Raw genomic sequence first — 20,993 nt, 5'->3', positions numbered from 1 at the left:
AAAATTCTTCCTTAGGAGTTCTATAATTCTTAGAGAAGAATTTCTTCCGTAAGAATATTAAGGAAGAAGTTATTCCGTGATAAAAGAACTTTCGTCCGTAAGCTTACGGAAGAACTGGGTTTGAAGCGTTCGAGAACATGAAGAAAGGCCCCGAAACAGCAGTGTTACCATGCCACAGAGGAACAAGTCCACCACCAACACCACTTTCATACGCGCTTTGCACGATTGGTGCCAGCCCTGAAGAGACAGAAACCTGGTTTTCGTTCACGTCGATGAATTCGCTCTTTGATGCTCTCCTCCTTCGCTTTTTCGAAGTGTCAACTTCTCCCTCGGGTCTTGCTGCTGAGGATGTCGGAATTGAGGGTGCCGCCGACCGAGACTTAACATTGCTTCAAAGTGAAAATTAGTTGATTCATCACTCAATTCCGCTGGTGTTAATGGTCCTGTATTTCCTATAACATTGAATTCAAAAGGGACATCTCTGAACTTAGCAACATTTCCTAAACGTAACCCAACTTCATGTATTGATATATTGACTAAGGGGGGTTGATACGGGCTGCTCCTTGGGTTCGAGAGCAAGGATAATCTCCGGGAGGAAGAAGGAAAACAAAAGCATGGTGAATATTCTCTACTTTTATTCAGAGCACTGTTGCCTTTTTAAAGGTTCTCGACAACTAAAACCTTCCATTACAGCACGATCGCATACACGCAATAACAAACCGACAACACTGACATGATCCTAAAACTTTATTGCGCACTTACGACACTCACTCCTACGTGCTACTGCACTACATGCTACGTGCTACGTAATTACTATAATAACCTACTGGTCTACGTCAAATAAGCTGGTTTACGGGCTTCCCTCTTGGGGTGCAAGTCCTGCGTTCTATCAGGGGTACATGTGGTCTACAAGATGGAACCGTGATTCTAAGTGAAGGGGGTCCTTAGGGCCTTTTTGCTAAAGCATCTATAAAAGTATGTCATAGCATACAATGAGTTATGCTAAAATCTACAATATGCACCCTTTGGATCCCCGTTATTGCTTTGTAAATCTCATTGTTGGATGCACAATACCCAAACCTATGCCAAGGAATTAGATCCACATACCCGGCAAGCTCGGTGGCACACATCAACCTCCTTTGAATGGTGTTGCTTCCTTTAAAACTCATGGCAGTGGGGCAAATTCTTGAAGCCCTGGAGATTAAGGCCCTTAAGAACCACGAGGTGAGCCTTTGGTTAGTGTCCCCCACAGGGGAAGCAACGTTGTTGAGCACCCACACGACTTGTTGAGCCAAGGTGACATCGTTGCTCTCCAAAGCACTGGCACAGTGGAGCAAGAGCTTCTCAATATATACATGCCCCATCGAGGCTTCCGAGGCACCCTTTGAGTGCTCCCGAGAGAGGGTTGTTGAAGAGAGTGGTGGTAGGGTTTTGAAAGGAAATGGACGTGGTGCCCTTTAGCTCGGCTTTCAATTGGCTTTGTGACGACGTGACGTGCATGGGAGTGTTGGATGGTATTTGCTCGATTAAGGTTCTGTGTAACTAGTGAGTCCAGGAATATTGACTGGTTTGATAGCTACTTACTTTGTGTGAATCTTAACATATTTAGCGAAGGAAGGGCATGGCATCGAAGGGTTACATCAAGACATATATATAAAGCAACGAGTCAGGTTAGTCTAGCAAAAAAAAAAGAAAAAGGGCAAATTTGGTTCTCAAAAGGTGTAAAATTAGTTTGAAGTAAAATTATTTCTGTTAACAAAACAAAATTAATCTTCTGTTTTTATTTTGATTTTATTTTTATCCGCTAAATTTATATTGAAATGCATGTATAATAGTATTAACTTCAAATTATATATGCACTTAGTTTATGTACTTAGTTTCTGCAACATGACGAAGAAGGTTTGAATTCTGTTGAAAAATGTGTCTATATTTATTTTTTAACCATGTGATGAAGATCGTCTAAAATAATATATAAAGCATATAATTGTGTCTAGAACTTTGTTTTAGCATACGTTGGATGAGTACGGCAACTGCAGATTTTAGACAAATAAGACACAACTTTAAAGAAGAACCCAAATGTGTTACTGCAACAAATCTGAATTTCCTTTTGCCTTCATTCCCTGACTCTTACATAATGCAAATATTTAATCCACTACGTGTATTAAATATAACTGAATTGTGCCATGAGATGCCAAAACTAAAGACAAACCAGAACTCTTACTAGAAGGACATATTATTATTTCGGTCACTTTTATGTGCCATGAGACAAACCAGAACTCTTACTATAAGGACATATTATTGTGCCATGAGATGCTAAAATCTTTCGTTCTCCCCTCGATGATTCTCGGCTCAGCGTGCTCCAGCAACCACTGGATTGTTTCCCCGTCGGACTTGTGTCCTAGTTCCCGCGTCAGCTAGAAGATCCTCGCCGCACATGTCGCCGGCATCCTGATTCTCCGGCCACGACCCTCCACCTTCGTGTGCCGATCCTTCGACGGCCTCTTCGCCGCCGCTTTGGACACCGTCAAATGCGCCGGAACAACGCTCATCGGAAGAGATGTGTCACCGCCTTTCTCCGCGTCCATCTCCTCTTCTTTCATTTGAGGCGGCGGAGATGGGGACGGGTCCACCATGGGCGGCGCTGGCGCCTCCGAGGTGTCATTCCCATGGTGGGTGGGATTCGCTTCCATTCAGTGGGTTTTGCAGGGGTAGAAAAGAACAGAGAAGCGGTGAAACGTTCCTACCGAAACTTCTTCCGTAAGAGTAAAGAGTAAAATTGGAAAAATGAGAAAATATTGGATGCAAATACTAGATGCACCTAGCAACACCCACCCATCTTTTAAAAGGCGCAAAAGTTTAATTACTGAATAAAAAACCAAAGACTTTTACTTCCTACACCTCCAAATCTTCCAAAATGCCAATATTACCCTCCCTTTATTATGGAGTGGTCATTTTGAAAGAGTATTCTTATTCTATAACAAATATTCCAAAATATATTTTTCATGGAATTGGTGTTCCATAATAGGTTTCTGGATTCTTTATTCCTATTCGAGAATAGTTATTTCAGAATAGGTTCAAGATGGGTCACGTTGTCGTGGATTCTGGGAATGTCTGTAGTCTTATATGTCACTGGAATTGTCTCCAACCTCTCTATCTTGAGCCACTCCATTTTCTTCCACCCTCCCTGTGCCATCGAACCACAACGAATGTGAACCAATGGCAACAGACGTTAGCGGGGGTGATGGTCACACTTCACGCACCATCAGGGATCTAGAGTTTGCGGCTCAAGGATGGCAAAGGAGAGGGAAGGGGATGCTACTGGGATTAAGGGCATGTTTGTCCATTCACTTTTTCTACAGGGTGCATGGAAAAAATGGGGCTGCAGGAAGTAATTCCCAAAAACAAACCGAGGTTAATGTTGTCGTCCATGTTCTTTCTTCGTCCAAACGATAATAATCAAATATTAAAAAAAAACAAACTCCATGTTCTGTCTCCAATGGCAGGAGCTACTGCAACAACAACAGCATTAATCAATCTCACGCGCCCTTCACACTCCTCCAAGCATCGCCACTTCTCTTCAAACAATGCTCCCTTTTCTATCCAACCCTTTCATTCCGGATTCTACCACAACCGTCGTTTAAAGCCAATAATCACCAATTGCCATGGCAAGGTATATACTTTATATGAATAGTGACTCAATTTTAATTTCTCATTTGTTTCACTTTGTTTTTTTTCTTCTTCTTCTGAAGCTGAATAGCTCGGGTGGGGGATACGCGATGGATGAAGCGGGTTTTGATGAGTACGATGGAGTTGAAGACGAAAGTGATGACGAGGACGATGCAGAGAGTAGCGTGGATTTGTTGATCAGATTCTTGCAGAGCATGTTTAAAAAAGTGTCTAAGAGGGCAAAGAAAGCGTCTCGCTCTGTTTTGCCCACTGTAATATCGCCCCAGCTCGTGAGTGCCCCTTTCTTCAATGCTTTTAAATCATCAAATTTTTTTAGTTTAAATTTTGTAGCTACTAAATTAATGAATTATGGTTCAGGTTAGTGCATTAGAGATCATGAATAGTTAGCTGTGTATATCCCTAATTTATGTGTATAATTGATTGTTGAATTTTGCTTCTAGCTGTAGCTTCAGGTTTCCTACTTCCCCCACCCCTCAAATCCCAATTAGTTAATGAGTTTAATGATTACGCACTGACATTGTAAAGTAGTTTTATACTGTTATGATTTTTAGGATAGTTATCATTAAAGTCAGCAAACTTACCATATATTGTGAGTTGAGATTGGAAGATGGTGTAAAACGGTTTACCCTGTGAGTGCATAGCCTATTTTCTCTTAGTTAATTAGGTGATTTTGCTATTATTTTCTAATCAGAATTAGAATTTTACATTGATAACTTATGTATTTAATAGAAACTTTTATTACACAAAAAATTACTGATGTCAAACTTTAATTCTAATTGAAGAACAATACGAAAAACACTTATGAAAATGTCTCCAAGTATTTGTCCTTCTAGTAATTTAAACTTGTCTTGTACTTTACAAGTTTCAATTTGCAAGATTAGGCTTATTTTTTAATTAGTTTATTTTGGGTCAGAAAGTGGTTTGTAATAAAAAAAAATGAACACAATTACTCCCTAAAATTTAAGCTAGATGCATTGAACCTTATTTCCTGGTTTTCTTTTGATTTCTAGACATTAGGCTAGTATTTGAATGTGCCTATGGCTTCTTTTCTGAAAGCTCATGTACTGGAATTAATCTTTGACTGCTTTCTCTTATTTCTTTCCATTTGAATGTGCCAAATTCAGGTTTCTTTTGCCGTTGATGGGACTCTGCTACTTGCTTCACTTTCTGTTGTCAAAGCACTTCTTGAGGTATTACTTCTCATTACTGAATGGCTTAAATGGGAATTTATGGCTAGTTGAAGTTGAAATCTCAGTTTCTTTTACCTTACCTTTCCTATTATTAATTTTCCCAGCATTTCCCTGTTATAAACACTGCTTGAATTGAAATATTGAATCAATTCTTTTCCTGAGGTGTAAATAAGAGATATAAGGGAAGGCTAGTAGTAGAGGGTGTGCAAGCAAATAATACCTCTCTTACAGTGACTAGTAGAAAAAAGCATTCCGCTCATTTCTTAAACAACTTGTTTTTTGCAGAAATCTTGTATTGAAATGTAATTGGCACACTCTTTAATGCACAATGCATGCATTGGATTGCACCTCTCATTTTCCCCATTAAATTACTAGTACTACAAACAAATGATGAAATGATGGATGTGAATGACCTATAGGTGGAATAGGAATTAGATTATTGTATTTTTAGGTCTTGGAATATATATTGAAAATTTCAATTCTGAGTTGGCTGAAGAGACATCAAATTGTGATCATAGAATCTACGCGCAAGGCTGAACTATGGTTATGGCATATTTCAGTATTTCCTTTGCAAAATTTCTTCTATATGATTAGAAAATACATTATCATTTCTACCCACCTTTTATATAAATTTCATACATTTTGTTTTAAATTATTATTTATTTATTTATTTATTTAAAAAAGGCTCCAATCACAACCTAATAAAGGGAAAGAACATAAATCAAACAATATTGGTTTTTTTTTCTTTCCTTATTCCATTGTGTTGCTACTTGCAATGCTACAACAAAAGTGAATCCGTCCATACGCATGCATATCTGATATCTCTGTCTCTTTATTTAAACGAAACAGCATTCCTTAGGCAATTCCTATGAACTGTCTTAGATTATCTTCCTTCAAATGATAAGTTCAGTGAAACAGCAAAATACAAAACCAAAGAAGAAAATGTATAATCTCTATGAACTGTGACTTATCAAGTAGGAGATAACGGCCATTGGTAATATTTAACTATCAATTGTAGATCATCTGCACTCTTGGAGGTACTGTATTTGCTGCAATTCTGGTCCTGCGTGTGATTTGGGCAGCAGTTTCTTACTTCCAGTCAAGTGGGAATAGCTTCAATCAAGGGGGGAATTCCTTTGGTGCTGTAGCCTAAACCTCTCTTCAACTTCTAACAAAAGACGGTTTATGTGAGTTTCGTTTGTAGTCCCAACAATGACAATGAGATTTGAACTTACGATCAATTATTTAAATTTCGTATCACTAACCCAATGGCTTATCCAAGATTGGTTTGATTGTGTTAAGAGTAAGTAGCTTTGATAGAAATAAGCTCTATAAATAGAGCACTTACACACTATCACTGTATCTTTATTATATCAATCAATTACACAATGAGTTACTTCTGAGACTCCTTTCCTATTCTTTGAGATCTATGATCTTTGGCTCACACCAATTGAATATTACTTGCATATCTCCTCAGTTTTTTGATTGCTTTCATATGAAGTAGAAGTAGAATTTTCTTGGGGTACATAATTTATTTGATTTTCTTGATGAAAAATGTTTTTATGTATTTATTCAGATGAATATAGGCATCCTTGGGTACGAATATTTGGAGATTACCACATGGAATTATTAGGTGTAATTTTATGTCAGTCTCAATGATGCAATTATAATTGCTCTGATTATTGATCTGCCAAGACTGTTTTCTGGAGCTACGATTACATTTTTCAGTGCAACTCAACGCTGTATTCAAAACATCAGACTATATATAATTTGATAGCCGTAAGGTTTTAATCCTATATATTCATCCACACGGCAATAGTAACTAAATGTTAATAATTTTTAAAAAATGCTTAAAAAAAAAAAGTTAAGTTTTGATATAATTCAATTGACATTTGATGGTACTAATATTGGTAGTGTGTTTGGATATCCGTTGGTAGGGCCAAAGCAGAAGTTCAAGTTAATCTATTGTGTCACATATTTTCTCATTTAACTGACTTGGAATGTATGTAAAAATAATTAAAAAATCAAACACAAACTAATAGTGCTGACTAAATTTGCCCAAAAGCTATATTCTTTGAGTATCTCTAATCGTGAAACACAGTCACATGTTATGGATCTTAATATTTTATCATGTCACTAGTAATTATTACATCAACAATACAACTCTTAATAAATATAAAGTACGTAACTTTCATCAGTTATGTCACTTTATTTTTTATAAAACTGAATCTTATGAGTTACTTAATTATTTTTAATAATTAAAAACCAAATCTTATATAAAACCATTTTGGCATGTGATATCCACATCATACTTCTCTGAGAGTAAACCCAGCTAACGATTCTAAACTTTAAGAACACAGCTTTTGGCAGTGACTTACTACATCTTTTGTTTCACTCTTCGTGTCATGCCATCATGTGCGTGCATGAAATGCGAAATTATATGACTTTAAGGTCTGTCAGTTTTGCTTTAGATGAATCATTTTGTTCATCATTTCTAACATTTAAAGTAGATGTGACGTGTGCATGTATATATCGGGAAAGTTGGACTTTCATCGCTTGGATTTATCACAAGATTTTTTAAAAATTAGTTTCTAGATTCAGAATCAGATTGTCCTAAGTGTTTTTAAAATCTCTTCCTATTGCCTAACAGTGTCTCTGGTTGACGTGTGAAAAATCGTGACAGCTGCACATTGTGTTCCGCCACCAAATGGACGAAATCCCATCTTATGCGTAAACTGTATTCAAACTGACAGACCAAAATAGTTTTGAATTAAAACAGCACAGTTATGCAGGAATTAACGCTGTCTGATAGGATAAAAATTGGCTGAAAATATTAAAAAATGGAAGTGTTAGAAACCTTGATAAAATTGATTTTGAATGCAATGGATTTTATAAAATTGATTTTGATTAAAATTAGTTTTAAAGTTACGTAATTTATGTTTGAATGATTTTATTATAAAATCAAATTAAAAATAAAATTTAATATAAAATTTTAGATTCAATATAAAATCTATGAAAAGTTTCAACTCAGAATCAATTATAAATTCTTTTTTTAGAAAATCAAATATGTAAAAATATATATCAATTCAAAATTTAAAATCAATTCTACAACATGATATCAAATACACACTAAGTTGGACTCATAATCAATTGTATAACATGTTTGGAAAACTAAATTTCATTTAAGTTGTTTTTAGTCCATTAAGTTGTTTCCATGAAAAGCTAGATGTTTGAGAGTCTTAACTTAAATTTGGAAAAAGTTTTTTGCAAAAAATAATTTAGATGTTTGGGAACACAACTGAAATTTAGAATAAGAAAAAAATCTAAAAAATTAAATTATTGTGAGTTTGAAAATTTATAGCTTATGATTACTTTTCAACTGTTTTCATGCCCTTTCATAAAAGCTGATTTTTTTGTTGCATCGAAACAAAATTTACTGTATTTTTCTTTTCCTCATTTCTATCTACTTTATTTTTCACATTGTTTTTCCTTACAACCAAATCCATCTTAATTTTGCCACTCATTAGTATGATATGGATTTCAAGAGAACAAAACTTTATGCTGGCCATTATTCTACAGAAATACAAAGATAAAATTCCAATTTTGACAAGAAAAAAAGTATAAAAAACATTTTAGATATTGTACCTAAAATTTGTCTCCAGTGAGCTGAAAGTTCCATAAAATAATCAACAGTGTCCCCATTCAACCCTAAATTTTATTTGGCAGTCAATAAATAAAGAATCATTCGTAAACGATAAGCTATTAAGTTCTTTGTATGCGCTCAAAGGGACTAAAGAATAAAGTCTAACAAAATCACATGGGCTTAATTTATTCTAACATAGCTTCACAGATAAACAACAATGTTTAACACTATTACACAATATGTAAACCTTTATGCATTCACGACAAGCAGCATTCTTTTACAAGAATAATAACAATCGTTTCAAAGGTTATATGAAGAGTATCAGCATACTAAACTACATATTAGGTAAATGAATTCATTTTCCAACACACTAACAAATGGTGTTGCTTGAGTACTAACTGAAGTGATCTTGTGGAAATAAATAACAGCTCCATGCCTCTCTTTTAGAAAACAGGAATGAGGTGTCTATAGGACTTAGCAACAACACCTTGAGTATATGATTTATGGGAGCTCTGATGGAGAGATTAATCATCCTATATGCATTTATTATCAGGTGATGGGATTTCAAAGACTACGTAGCTCTTTCAAAACCACCTCCAACCTGCATATGTAACCATTCGGATGATGAACCTCGGCTATACTCTCTTGTAGCTTGAGAAGCGAATGGCATGTCAGTTGTATCGAAAGTTTGCTGATCAAACTGGAACAGCAAGTTTATGTCTCATAAGAATGAAGATTTTGCCACAAGGATGTAAAACTGAACTACAGCAATAATTCTGAGTCTTTTGGCCCCAGATTTTAGTTTCAATGCAGGTTGCTACTCACTTTTAATTTATTTACCCTTTTATTACATAGAACAGTGTTTCCTACCCGTTGCTATCATAGTACCATTTACTATCAAATTTATTTACTTCAAGTATCATATATCCCTAAACTATCCAATCCTGAAAAGCACCAAGAAGTATATCTCATTTATTTGGGGAAGGGAGCAATTGAAGATTCCACCAAATATTTGCAAAGTGCCAAATTAACAACAATAATCTTATCCTACTAGATGAGGTCAACTATGCATAGATCAACAATGTCATTAAACCCAGTTAAAGACCAAATCTTCTAAGATTTTAATTAATAAACATGTGCAAATAAATAAAACAATCAATCCAATGTATGCATAGCGGGTTTATCATTCAGTGCTTGTTTTATCAAAAGAGAAGAAGATATAACACCTCGACAAGTATAAAACAAAGCAAATTAAATATCTTTTCTTGCTTTATACTAAAATATATATAATGAATTTTAAGAAGATAAAACCCCTTTACACTTGAAAAGGTCAAGCTTGAAACAAATAGAATGTATATAAGAAGCTTCTACTCAAACAGAAAAAATAAGTTTCTACCCAAATAGACATCGTCACAATATAACAGGAGCAGTTTAAACTAATCACCCACCAAAAGACAGTTTAATTTAAGTGGGATTAAACCAGATTTCTAGTTATTTAGATTAACTACAGTTCAATACAAAGATGCTGCTTAATACTTACATCTTTTGGAGGAAACACTTCAATTCCGGACTCCATTCTTGAATTTACTGCTTCAAGCTTCATTGACAAAAACTGTGACAAAAAGGTAAAATTACATGGCTCAAAAAAACAAAAAGCTTCATATAACAACACAATTCACACCTCTGCTTGACGCTGAAGCGATTGGATATAATTAATTATCTCATCAAGGACCAATGCTTTCCCAATAACCTGAATCAAAAAAAGTACCTCGATTTATGATTTCCTTGAAAACACAGTATAACATCACCCATGAGGAACAATTTTCAAACTTATTATGAATAGGGTCATCTTAACAGAGACGTACATACATCCACAGATGGCTTTGTTCTTTTCATTTAACAAGTAACATTTCTTTTTCATCTTTTACACTTTATTTTCTTTTTTAGTAATGCAAATGTAGTGAGAACAGAGACAAAACTCAACAGGGAGTGAAACCATACCTTATTACAACCCGGGACTAAATCCTGAAGAGTTTTCATCCTCTCACTGATCTTTTCCCGTCTAGCCTGTCCAACAACATTCCATCACAAAACTAAGTCAATAACTCTTAAACTAAGTCAAATCTAATTAATACAATATTTCCTTAAATTCCCCAAAAAGACACAATCAGCATAACAGTTTCATTATTTTCTAAACCAACCTTTTCAGGTAACAGAAAATCAGAAATTCCACAAGACACATGATATTCCGCGGTGAAGTATTTTCTTTAAAAGTCAAACTAAACTAAAGATGCTTTCAATTAATTAATAATATAATTCTCCATATTTTGTTTTAAAAAAAGGAATTGAGTTGAATTGTCCTGATACTGTAATGACATTTTATACCGTCATTAATCACAACTAATCATGATTGTCATGTATCATAAATTTATTGAAATAAGAATTTAATTTCTATTCATAATCAATGTAAAAAACATTATATTGTCAACAAAAAATTATGATTTATAATTGAATGATAATATAAAATTCTTTTAAACTACTAATCGATAAAGAACTTACTCTAGTAAGAGTTTAATTTCTTTCTTTGTTAATATAAAATATTTTATGACTTTTTTAAAGTAATTATTATATAAATCCATAAATTGGTATATGACTGTTTGTGATTGTATAACGAAAAAAAAATGATGCCTAAAATGATTTATGAATTGGTTAAATCACTGACTCTTTCTGCAAGACTGTGGCTATCAGTAGCTTGACCTCTTCTAGCTCTGACATGAATGTAGTCTTGCTTTGGAGGCTCCGAAGGTGGCTTACCACTTTGCTCCGCAGGCTTTCCTGAACTGTTTTCTCTTCCACCTTCCCCACTCTCACTCGCCTTAATCCGTTTTCCATCACCACCACCACCCTCATCCTGCACACACCACACAAATTCCAACACAAAAAAAATAACAATTAACATTTGTCTTAATAACTAAGATTCGTCGTTAAAAAAAAATCACAACACCAAAACTTTCAATTCCAGCATAAACAAATGACTTGAATACGAATTTAATCCCCCTAAGTTTGCGCTTTTTTAATTTCGATCATTTAAACTTATAAGATTAAAATTGAAAAAACGTAGGAGGACTAAATTCATATTTAACTTCAATCATAAGCAAATACTTTTATTTAATATCTAAAAAAACAAGCAGATCCATTCTCTATTTGTTAATTGAGTGAGGTACCACGGCATTGGTGGTGGAGGCGCCCTTAGCGGATTCCTCCTCCTCCCCGGCAGCGTGGCGGGGCTTCTTGTGGGCAATGCTGGCCGGGTCAGCGTCTCGGGTCGGACCCGGGGCAAAGTCCGCAAAGCTGCCGTGGGCGAAGTGGGGCCTCCTGAGCCCCAGTGCATCTGGCGAGTTGGGAGGCGGGAACTGCCAGATCTCTGACAGGTGAAACGACGTCGTGTTGGCAGCGCCGTTCATTATCGCCGCCGGATCCATTTGTCGTTCTCGGAATAATAGAAATTTGTGTGCAGTCTCTGAATGAGAAAGAGAATGGAAGAAGGGAGAAAGAAAGAATGGATTGTAATCTCCTTGGAGAGTGGAGGGTTGTGCGCAGAGGCTAGTGTACTGTCTAAGAGTAGTAGTATTTCTCTGTCCACCATTACTCTCATGTCACTATTTTAGAGTTTTTTTTATGTAAAAAGCAGTGACGTTACGTAAGCGCGTTTGGTTAAGGACTTTAAGTGGAGATAGTAATATGCTGTGCAGGTGTGGTGACCCAATTAGACATGAGCACGTGATGAAGAGCATCTAATAAGATTAAAGATTAATTAATATAAATATTATTCAATTAATAATTAATATTGCTCTGCTCCAAAGTCTGAAAACATTATTATGTTGGTTTGATTGCACTTAAACTTGGTAGAGGAAACGAAACCAGGAATGATTTTTTTTTTTAGGTGAGAACAAAAAGTTGTGTACTTTTAAAGTTATGATGATTCATATACACTTGAGTTTTAAGATGAGGCCTTAGCCGACGACACTATAATATCATGGGTGGAGTAATAGTTATTATGAGCTTTTGATTGTGATTTAGCCTTTCAAAAAAAAATTATGAGCTTTTGATTTGAGCAGAAGCATACTATATAATTATGGGTGGAGTTTTTTTTTTAATTTTTTACGGAAATTAGTTTATATCATAACTTCCAAAATACAATGGGAAGAATAATTAAATCAGACAGGACTAGAATAAGCAATAGTTGCCTAAGTTAAGCTATGAGCAGTTATATTAGGTTGTCTCTTAATAAACTTGACCTGAAATTTGGATTGATAGCAACACTTTTGAGATATCACATGCATTATTGGAGAGTTTATTGTGTGTCTCAAAGATTACATGTGACTCATATCTAAATGAAATGGCCATGGAAGAACTTGGAGCAAACTAAAAGCCTCACTCTCCAGAACTGACGATCTTTGGGGAGACCAAATGGATTTAACAGTGACCAGAGCAACAGTATCATCACAGAAAATAAAGCCCCAATTTGTCAATCCTTTAGATGAATGAAAAGTTGCCATTTGAAGAAACCAGCTTGCGGTTTGTGCCACTGGACTATTGGAGAGAAGATTGGGTGTGCTTCTTGGTGAAATTTAACATACACAATAAAACAATATATGATATTGATATATAGTAAAACGAGATCATATGATAAAATTCACATAATTTTCTCACATATTTCTCATAGGCAGAAAATAAGAGAGAAGTAAACTTTATTAGAAATAACAATTAACAAATAAAAAGCTTATCTATATATTCTAAATATATAGTGTTACATTAGAAATATATAAAAAAATCATTATATATATATATATATATATATATATTAATTTAACTTTCATTTCTATTTAAATAAGTAATTTTTAATTTCTTTTTATGATAAAATTATTTTCTACTTCTATTTTTCATTTATTATTCTTCACATTCAAACGAATCATAAAAGATACCCTGACCATTTTAAAATAGCATTTAAAAGAAATTTTAAAACCTAAACACACATAAGCATTACAAAAAATGAGATATTTCTAAAACAAATTGAAAATAAATGAAAAAGAAATAGAGAATACAAAACTGGGATCGAGGCGTTGGAGAATTTACTACTAAGTTGTGACTTTATGTTAGAATAGAAAATGAGTCAAATTGAACTCATCTTGCCGTGACTTGATAAGAAATTACTTGACTTGAGTTCAATACAAACTTACAAACAATTTGATTAAGCTCGATAGTTCTATTTGATTTAAATTATAATTATTTTATATATGTTTATTTCATACAAAAACGAAAATTATATGAAATTAATTCAAAATCAATTATAAGAACTTAATGATATAAAATACATTAGTATATATATTATTGTACATAATATATATTAATATATATTGATTTAATATATATATATATATATATTACTCTCTCTGGTTCTTTGTATTAAGAAATAAATGAGTATTCTTTTTCTAACTTTAAGATTTAAGATGTATTAATTGTTAATTTTTTTTTATAATCTTGATCTGTGAAATCTATTAATAAGAAACCATTTCTCATGTATTTATTCGTCTACTAATTAACAGTACAAGTTATACTCATCCGGGGAGGTGCAGTTATATATCCATCATTGTCTTTAATTGTAATTCACGACTCGATTAAAACTGTTATATTATCCATTATTCTTTTACTTTTTTCTTAAAACAAATACTAGCTGAGTTCGATACGAACTCCATTATCGCGTACGTAGTAATTATTTTACTTTCTTTGAAGCATTATTATGATTTCTTTGTAGTAGGAACCCAAAAGGCAAGCCTGTTCATAAAAATGGCCTCTTGACTCTTCCCCTCTCTTCTAAAAAAAAACTCTTCCCCTCACTGTCAAAACTCCCTTTTATATCCAATTTATACAAAAATTGATGAGGTTAATGTATGCATACACCTTGAAATTCTGTAATTTTTATCTTCCTTATTACTGAATAATCACCACAAACACAAACACAAACAAGCCTTAATTTCTCTTTTTATTCTTTTTGATTCGTTGGGAGCTCGAGATAGAGAAGCTTGAATGTGCAGGTCGACTCAGCTAGCCTTCTATAGACTAACAATTTTTTTTGTAAGTACTCCTATTAATTACTTTATTTCTGAGAATGACTTCAACCCAATGATCCACGTAGCCTGATACACCATTGTATCAACTAAAGTTTTACGTGTGAAATTACAATGTCATTTTTTTTAAAGTAGAGTAACTACAATTTTTCATGCACAATTTTAACCTGTTTAAAAGTGCATCAGTTTGAAAGAAAAAACTGATTAAAAAAGCTGGCACATTGGTGGAAAAAATTTGAAAAGGAAAAAGAAAATTGATTCAAATGCACTAGAGAGAATCCTCTATATATTACTATAAAAAGAAAAAATAAATGGCATCGCAATGTCAAATGAAAGAGTACCTAGCTCTATAGCAACAATGAAAAGGACAGAACATACTTCTAAGTCAACATCTGAATCATCCTCTCCCAATTATAAACCTATGCTCAACTTAAAGACACGTTTCTAATCTATCTTCCTTTCGAACCCTCCCTTTCATTTATGTGTTACACTTTCATCTGGTCCAATTGTAGAAACGGTAGTTGCCATCACCAACTCCACCACCTCGCCAAACACCTTTGCCATAACTGATATCAAATTCGGTTAGGCATAGATAATGGCCAGAAAGTTACCTTATTTCTTGCTTTAGATAACACCCCATAAATTATACTCGTGTACTTAACCAGTTTCAGCACATGTGAAAAATGCATAAGTTGTACGAGAAATTTGACCATGAAGTCCCCCATGTGTTAATTTTCATCATATGGTAATAATAATCTCTGGCGGCTAGTGACGATATATGACTAATAAGATCAGTTTAATTGGTTACTATATTTTGTGTCTTTTTTCACATCATGAAGTTTTTCTCATTTTTGATCTTGGTACTACTGCCCTTGTCATTTATCATTTATTCCAATTAAAGATTCTAACAGTCCAATAGTTGAAAAGTTTCACAGATTTGAAGTACTTACCTCGAAAAATTTATAGCTAGGCACCATCTATATTAAGCATTGAAGTGGGAAGTTTCTCCAAAATGATCAAGCAAAAGGACAAACAACTTACATACAAATAAACTGTGTAAACCATAGTGGTGGTAATAACTTTCGTTTTATTTGATTATCTCCTATTCTTTGAGATCTATGATCTTTGGCCACACCAATTGAGTGTTACTTGCATATCTTCTCAGTTTTCTGATAGATTGCATATGAAGTAGAAGTAGAATTTTCTTGGGGTACATATTTTATTTGATTTTCTTGATTATAAATGGTTTATGTATTTATTCAGATGAATTCAGGCACCCTTGGGACACGAATATTTGGAGATTGCCACATGGCTTAGTTAGATGTAATTATTATGTTCTTGTCCCAATGATGCAATTCTAATTCATCTGAGTATTGATCTGAAAAGACTGTTTTCTGGAGCTACTAGGATTACATTTTCAATCAGTGCAACTCAGTGATGTGTTCAAATATCAGACTATATTCAATGATCTGAAAAGACTATAGTCTGATATTTTGATAGCCATAAGGCTTTAATCCTATATATTCATCCCCACGGCAATAATAACTAAGTGTTAGTAAATTATTTTTTTAATTTGAAAATTTATAACTTATGATCATTTTTTAACAACTTTCGTACTCTTTAATAAAAGCTGACTTTTTTTTTTGCATCCAAACGAAATTTATTTTATTTTTCTTTTCCTTATTTCTATCTACTCTATTTTTCACATTGTTTTCCTTACTACCAAATCCATCTTAAATTTTTGTCATTCATTAATATGATATTGATTTCAAGAGAACAAATTAAGACTTTATGCTGACCATTATTCTACAGAATTATCAAGATAAAATTTCAATTTTGATAGAGAAAAAAAGAGTATAAAAAAGCATTTTAGATATTGTACCTAAATTTTGTCTGCTGTGAGCTGAAAGTTCCATGAAATAATCAATAGTGTCTACATTCAACCCTAAATTGTACTATTTGGCAGTCAATAAATAAAGATATCATTCGTAAACAGTAAGCTATTGAGTTCTTTGTATGCGCTCAAATGGACTAAACACTAAAGAATTTAACAAAATCACATGGGCTTAATTTATTCAACATAGCTTCACATACAAACAACAATGTTGACACTATTACACAACATGTAAGCCTTTATGTATTCAGGACAAGCAGCATTCTTTTACAAGAATAATAACAATCATTTTAAAGGTTATGAAGAGTATCAGCATACTAAACTACATATTGGGTAAATGAATCCATTTTCCAACACACTAACAAATGTTGTTACTTGCGTACTAACTGAAGTGATCCCGTGGAAACAAATAACAGCTCCATGCCTCTCTTGTAGAAAACAAGAATGAGGTGTCTATAGGACTTAGCAACAACACCTTGAGTATATGATTTATGGGAGCTCTGATAGAGAGATTAAAGATCCTATATGCATTTATTGTCAGGTGATGTGATTTCAAAGACTACGTTGCTCTTTCAAAACCATCTCCAACCTGCATATGTAACCACTCCGGTGATGAGCCTCGGCTATAGTCTCTTGTAGCTTGAGAAGCGAATGGCATGCCAGTTGTATCGAATGTTTGCTGATCAAACTGGAACAGCAAGTTTATGTCTCATAAGAATGAAGATTTTGCCACAAGGATGAAAAACTGAACTACAGCAATAATTCTGAATCTTTTGGCCCCAGATTTTAGTTTCAGGGCAGGTTTCTACACACTTCTAATTTATTTACCCTTTTATTTACACAGAACCATTTTCCTACCTGCTGTTACCATCTACTATCAAAATTATTTACTTTAAGTATCATACGTATACTTTGAATTTAATGGTAATACCCTGAATTTTACACTGTCATTCAATTACAAATCACAAACTTATCATAAATGATGATTTATGATTGGATGACAATGTAAAATTATTATACAATATCAGTGGCCATTTTTCTCGTATACTTTAACTATCCAATCCTGAAAAGCACCAAGAAGTATCTAATTTATTTGGGGAAGGGAACAATTGAAGATTCCACCAAGAATTTGCAAAGTGCCCAATTAACAACAATATCAACAATAATCTTATCCTACTTAGTGAGGTCACTTACATAAATCACACATCATTTAGCTCAGTTAAAGATCAAATCTTGAGATTTTAATTAATAAACGTGCAAATAAATAAAACAATAAATCCCATGTATGCATAGCAGGCTTACTATTCAGTGTTTGTTTGATCAAATGAGAAGACATGACACCTCAGCAAGTATAAATTATAATGAATTTTAAGAAAAGAAAACCTTTTACACTTGAAAAGGTCTAGCTTGACAGAAAAAGAATGCGTAAAAGAAGCTTCTACTCAAACAGACGAAAGAAGTTTCTACCCAAACAGATATCCTCGCAATATAACAGGAGCCGTTATAAACACAACCCACCAGAAGACAAAGTTTAAAATAAAGGGGATAAAACCGGCTTTCAAGTTATTCAACATTAAATGAAGTTCAATATAAGGATGCTGCTTAATACTTACATCTTTCGGAGGAAACACTTCGATTCCGGGGGCAATTCTTGAATTTACTGCTTCAAGCTTCATTGACAAAAACTGAGACATAAAAGTAAAATTATAAGGCTGAAAAAAACTACAAAGCGTACATATAAATTTTCCAACGAAATACCAACAAAATTCACACCTCTACTTGCCGCTGAAGTGATTGGATATAATTAATTATCTCATCAAGGACCAATGCTTTCCCAATAACCTGAACCAAAGAAAATACCTCAATTTATATTTCTTAGAAGACACAGCATAGCACAAACCGTGAGGAACAATTTTCAGATATGTTATAAATTGGGTCATCTTACCAGAGATATACATACTACATACACAATTATCCCTAAATGATTCTTTTTCTTTTCATCTGACAAGTAACATTTCTTTTTTTCATCTTTTACACTTTATTTTCATTTTTAGTAATACAAAAGTACTGAGAGCAACAGGCAGTAAAACCATACCTTATTACAACCCGGGACTAAATCCTGAAGAATTTTCATCCTTTCACTGATCTTCTCCCGTCTAGCCTGTCCAACACCATTCCATCACAAAACTAAGTCAATAACTCTATTAGCAAAGACCCAAAAATTCAATATTTCCTTAAATTCCCCCCAAAAGACACAATCAGCATAACAATTTCATTATTTTCTAAACCAACCTTTTCAGGTAACAGAAATTCCACATGACACATGATATTCCGCAGTGAAGTAAATTCTCGGTACTCCTATAACGCCTACCCCAACCATCACCCTTAATTATATAGTTTTCTCCCGGTTTTTGTTTTAAAAAATAATTGAATTAAAATGCACAATCGCATATTCTCATGTACGTTAAATTAGTAGACTTGTATACTAGTATTTCTTTAAAAGTCAAACTAAAATAAAGATGATTTCTATTAATTGATAATATAATTCTCCCTATTTGGGTTTTTTAAAAAAAGAATTGAGTTGATTTGTCCCGTATAATATCGTTTTATATCATCATTTAATCATGAATAGTCATGATTGTCACATATGATAAAGTTTATTGTAATAAGAGTTTAATTTTTATCCGTAATCTATGTAAACAATTATCGTCAATAAAAAAATTATCCTTGGTATGACTTTTAATATAATTATTATAAAAATTAATAAATTTATTATAAATAATGTAATTGAATCATAATGTAAATTCATTTACACGATTGTGGATAAACTATTTACTCTTGCAAGAGTTTAGTTTTCATCCTCTACTAATATAAAAAAATTAAGATAATTATCATAAAAACCATCAAAATGGTATACGACTTTTTATAATTGTATTGCAATATAAAAAACCAAAAACTATGAAAAACAAATTAAACAGGAGGGGGGAGGGGGGTAGGAGGAGGTTCCAAGGAAGTAGGAATTAATACTGACTCTTTCTGCAAGACTGTGGCTATCAGTAGCTTGACCTCTTCTAGCTCTGACATGAATGTAGTCTTGCTTTGGAGGCTCCGAAGGTGGCTTACCGCTTTGCTTCGCAGGCTTTCCTGAACAGCTTTCTCCTTCACCTTTCCCACTCTCACTCGTCTTAACCCGTTTTCCATCACCACAACCCTCATCCTGCACACACCACAAATCCCAAAACCAAAACTTTCATCCTTAACACGAAATAAATTACTTAAATATAAGTTTAGTTCGCGCCTTTTTAATTTCGATCCTTTAAACTTACAAGGTCTATAATTTGATAAACGCGAACTTACGAGAACTAAATTCATATTTAACGTTAAACATAAACAAATACTAGTTGTAACAAAAAAAAAAACAGATCCATTCTCTATATTGAAATTTGAAACCAATTCTGTTTATATATTTTTTATTTATTTAATTGGAGATCATTGAGTGAGGTACCACGGCATTGGTGGTGGAAGCGCCCCTAGTGGATTCCACCTCCTCCTCCTCGGCTTGGCGGCGCTTCTTGGGGGCGATGCTAGCCAGGTCGCGACCCGGGACGGCATGTCGGGTCGGACCCGGGGCGAAGTGGGCCCTCCTGAGGCCCAGCGCGTCTGGCGCGTTGGGAGGCGGGAAGTGCCAGATCTCTGACAGGTGATATGACGCCGTGTTGGCGGCGGCGTTCATCATGGCCGCCGGATCCATTGTCGCTCTGGAAACAGTAGAAATTTGTGTGCAGTCTCTCAAAGAGAAAGGAAGAAGAGTGGCATTGAAGGGAGAAAGTGAGAATGGTTTGGATAGTGATCTCCTTTCGTTGGAAACTAGTAGTAGAATAAGAATAGTAGTATCTGTATTTGTCTGTCCACCATTACTGTCAATTTCTCACTGTTTTAGAGACACCCACCTCGGGACTCCCAAAAACCAAGTCACTCCTCTTTTTTCTTTTCTTCCTTTTATATCACTCATCTAATGTATTTTAAGTTTTTAACCCATTTAAAATCTATAAGTCTTTTTTTATTGGATAATTGATGTACACATGTTCTATTGTAAGATTGGTAATTGATACTACTATTAATTTATATGCATTTTTTATTAAATATTAGCATTATGAAATTAATTTTATCAAATTTAATTCTTCTTTACTTCAAACAAGTACTTTAACATGAGAATTCTAAGAGTCTACTTGAGGTGGTTGTATCCTTTTTAGTGTTTAATTTTTTAATACAAATTTTAAAATAAAATGTGTTTAAGTGAAATAAAATTATTTATAACTAAGATTTTAAGATAAAACAAAAATAATTTTAATATTATGTACTTGTATAACTAAATCATTAAATTATCATCAATTTATTTTAAGAGATTCATGACAATAATGATATCATTATTGTAATTATCACTGATATCA

At 33.7% G+C, this 20,993-nt stretch overlaps 3 protein-coding genes and 1 pseudogene across 4 annotated transcripts; 1 reads left to right on the top strand and 3 right to left on the bottom strand.

The window, feature by feature from the left end:
- Positions 1-103: 103 nt before the first annotated feature.
- On the bottom strand, positions 104-2,793 carry LOC114369446 (annotated as a pseudogene).
- A 642-nt stretch (positions 2,794-3,435) lies between these two features.
- Positions 3,436-6,288, top strand: LOC114379499 (protein SHORT HYPOCOTYL IN WHITE LIGHT 1-like). The gene is made up of 4 exons (XM_028338185.1): positions 3,436-3,670; positions 3,750-3,956; positions 4,812-4,877; positions 5,896-6,288. The coding sequence occupies exons 1-4, from the start codon at positions 3,497-3,499 to the stop codon at positions 6,028-6,030; spliced, it is 582 nt and encodes a 193-aa protein (XP_028193986.1). The 5' UTR covers positions 3,436-3,496; the 3' UTR covers positions 6,031-6,288.
- Positions 6,289-8,695: 2,407 nt separating this feature from the next.
- On the bottom strand, positions 8,696-12,202 carry LOC114379489 (transcription factor BHLH094-like). 2 transcript variants are annotated; one of them, XM_028338164.1, is made up of 6 exons: positions 11,745-12,200; positions 11,243-11,431; positions 10,522-10,587; positions 10,202-10,270; positions 10,061-10,132; positions 8,696-9,220 (listed from the first exon to the last, which is right to left on the bottom strand). In XM_028338164.1, the coding sequence occupies exons 1-6, from the start codon at positions 12,000-12,002 to the stop codon at positions 9,092-9,094; spliced, it is 783 nt and encodes a 260-aa protein (XP_028193965.1). In that variant the 5' UTR covers positions 12,003-12,200; the 3' UTR covers positions 8,696-9,091. The 2 variants fall into 2 exon arrangements, with proteins under 2 accessions (XP_028193965.1, XP_028193973.1); XM_028338172.1 differs by lacking the exon at positions 10,202-10,270 and having other exon boundaries at positions 11,745-12,202.
- Positions 12,203-16,694: 4,492 nt separating this feature from the next.
- Positions 16,695-20,526, bottom strand: LOC114379481 (transcription factor BHLH089-like). The gene is made up of 6 exons (XM_028338155.1): positions 20,048-20,526; positions 19,574-19,759; positions 18,638-18,703; positions 18,316-18,384; positions 18,156-18,227; positions 16,695-17,230 (listed from the first exon to the last, which is right to left on the bottom strand). The coding sequence occupies exons 1-6, from the start codon at positions 20,291-20,293 to the stop codon at positions 17,102-17,104; spliced, it is 768 nt and encodes a 255-aa protein (XP_028193956.1). The 5' UTR covers positions 20,294-20,526; the 3' UTR covers positions 16,695-17,101.
- Between the last annotated feature and the right edge of the window lie 467 nt (positions 20,527-20,993).

The sequence above is a fragment of the Glycine soja genome, chromosome 2 (genome assembly GCF_004193775.1).
Source record: "Glycine soja cultivar W05 chromosome 2, ASM419377v2, whole genome shotgun sequence".
Taxonomy (NCBI): domain Eukaryota; kingdom Viridiplantae; phylum Streptophyta; class Magnoliopsida; order Fabales; family Fabaceae; genus Glycine; species Glycine soja.
Note: the sequence above shows the minus strand (reverse complement) of the source record. Positions and strands in the feature narration are given on the sequence as shown.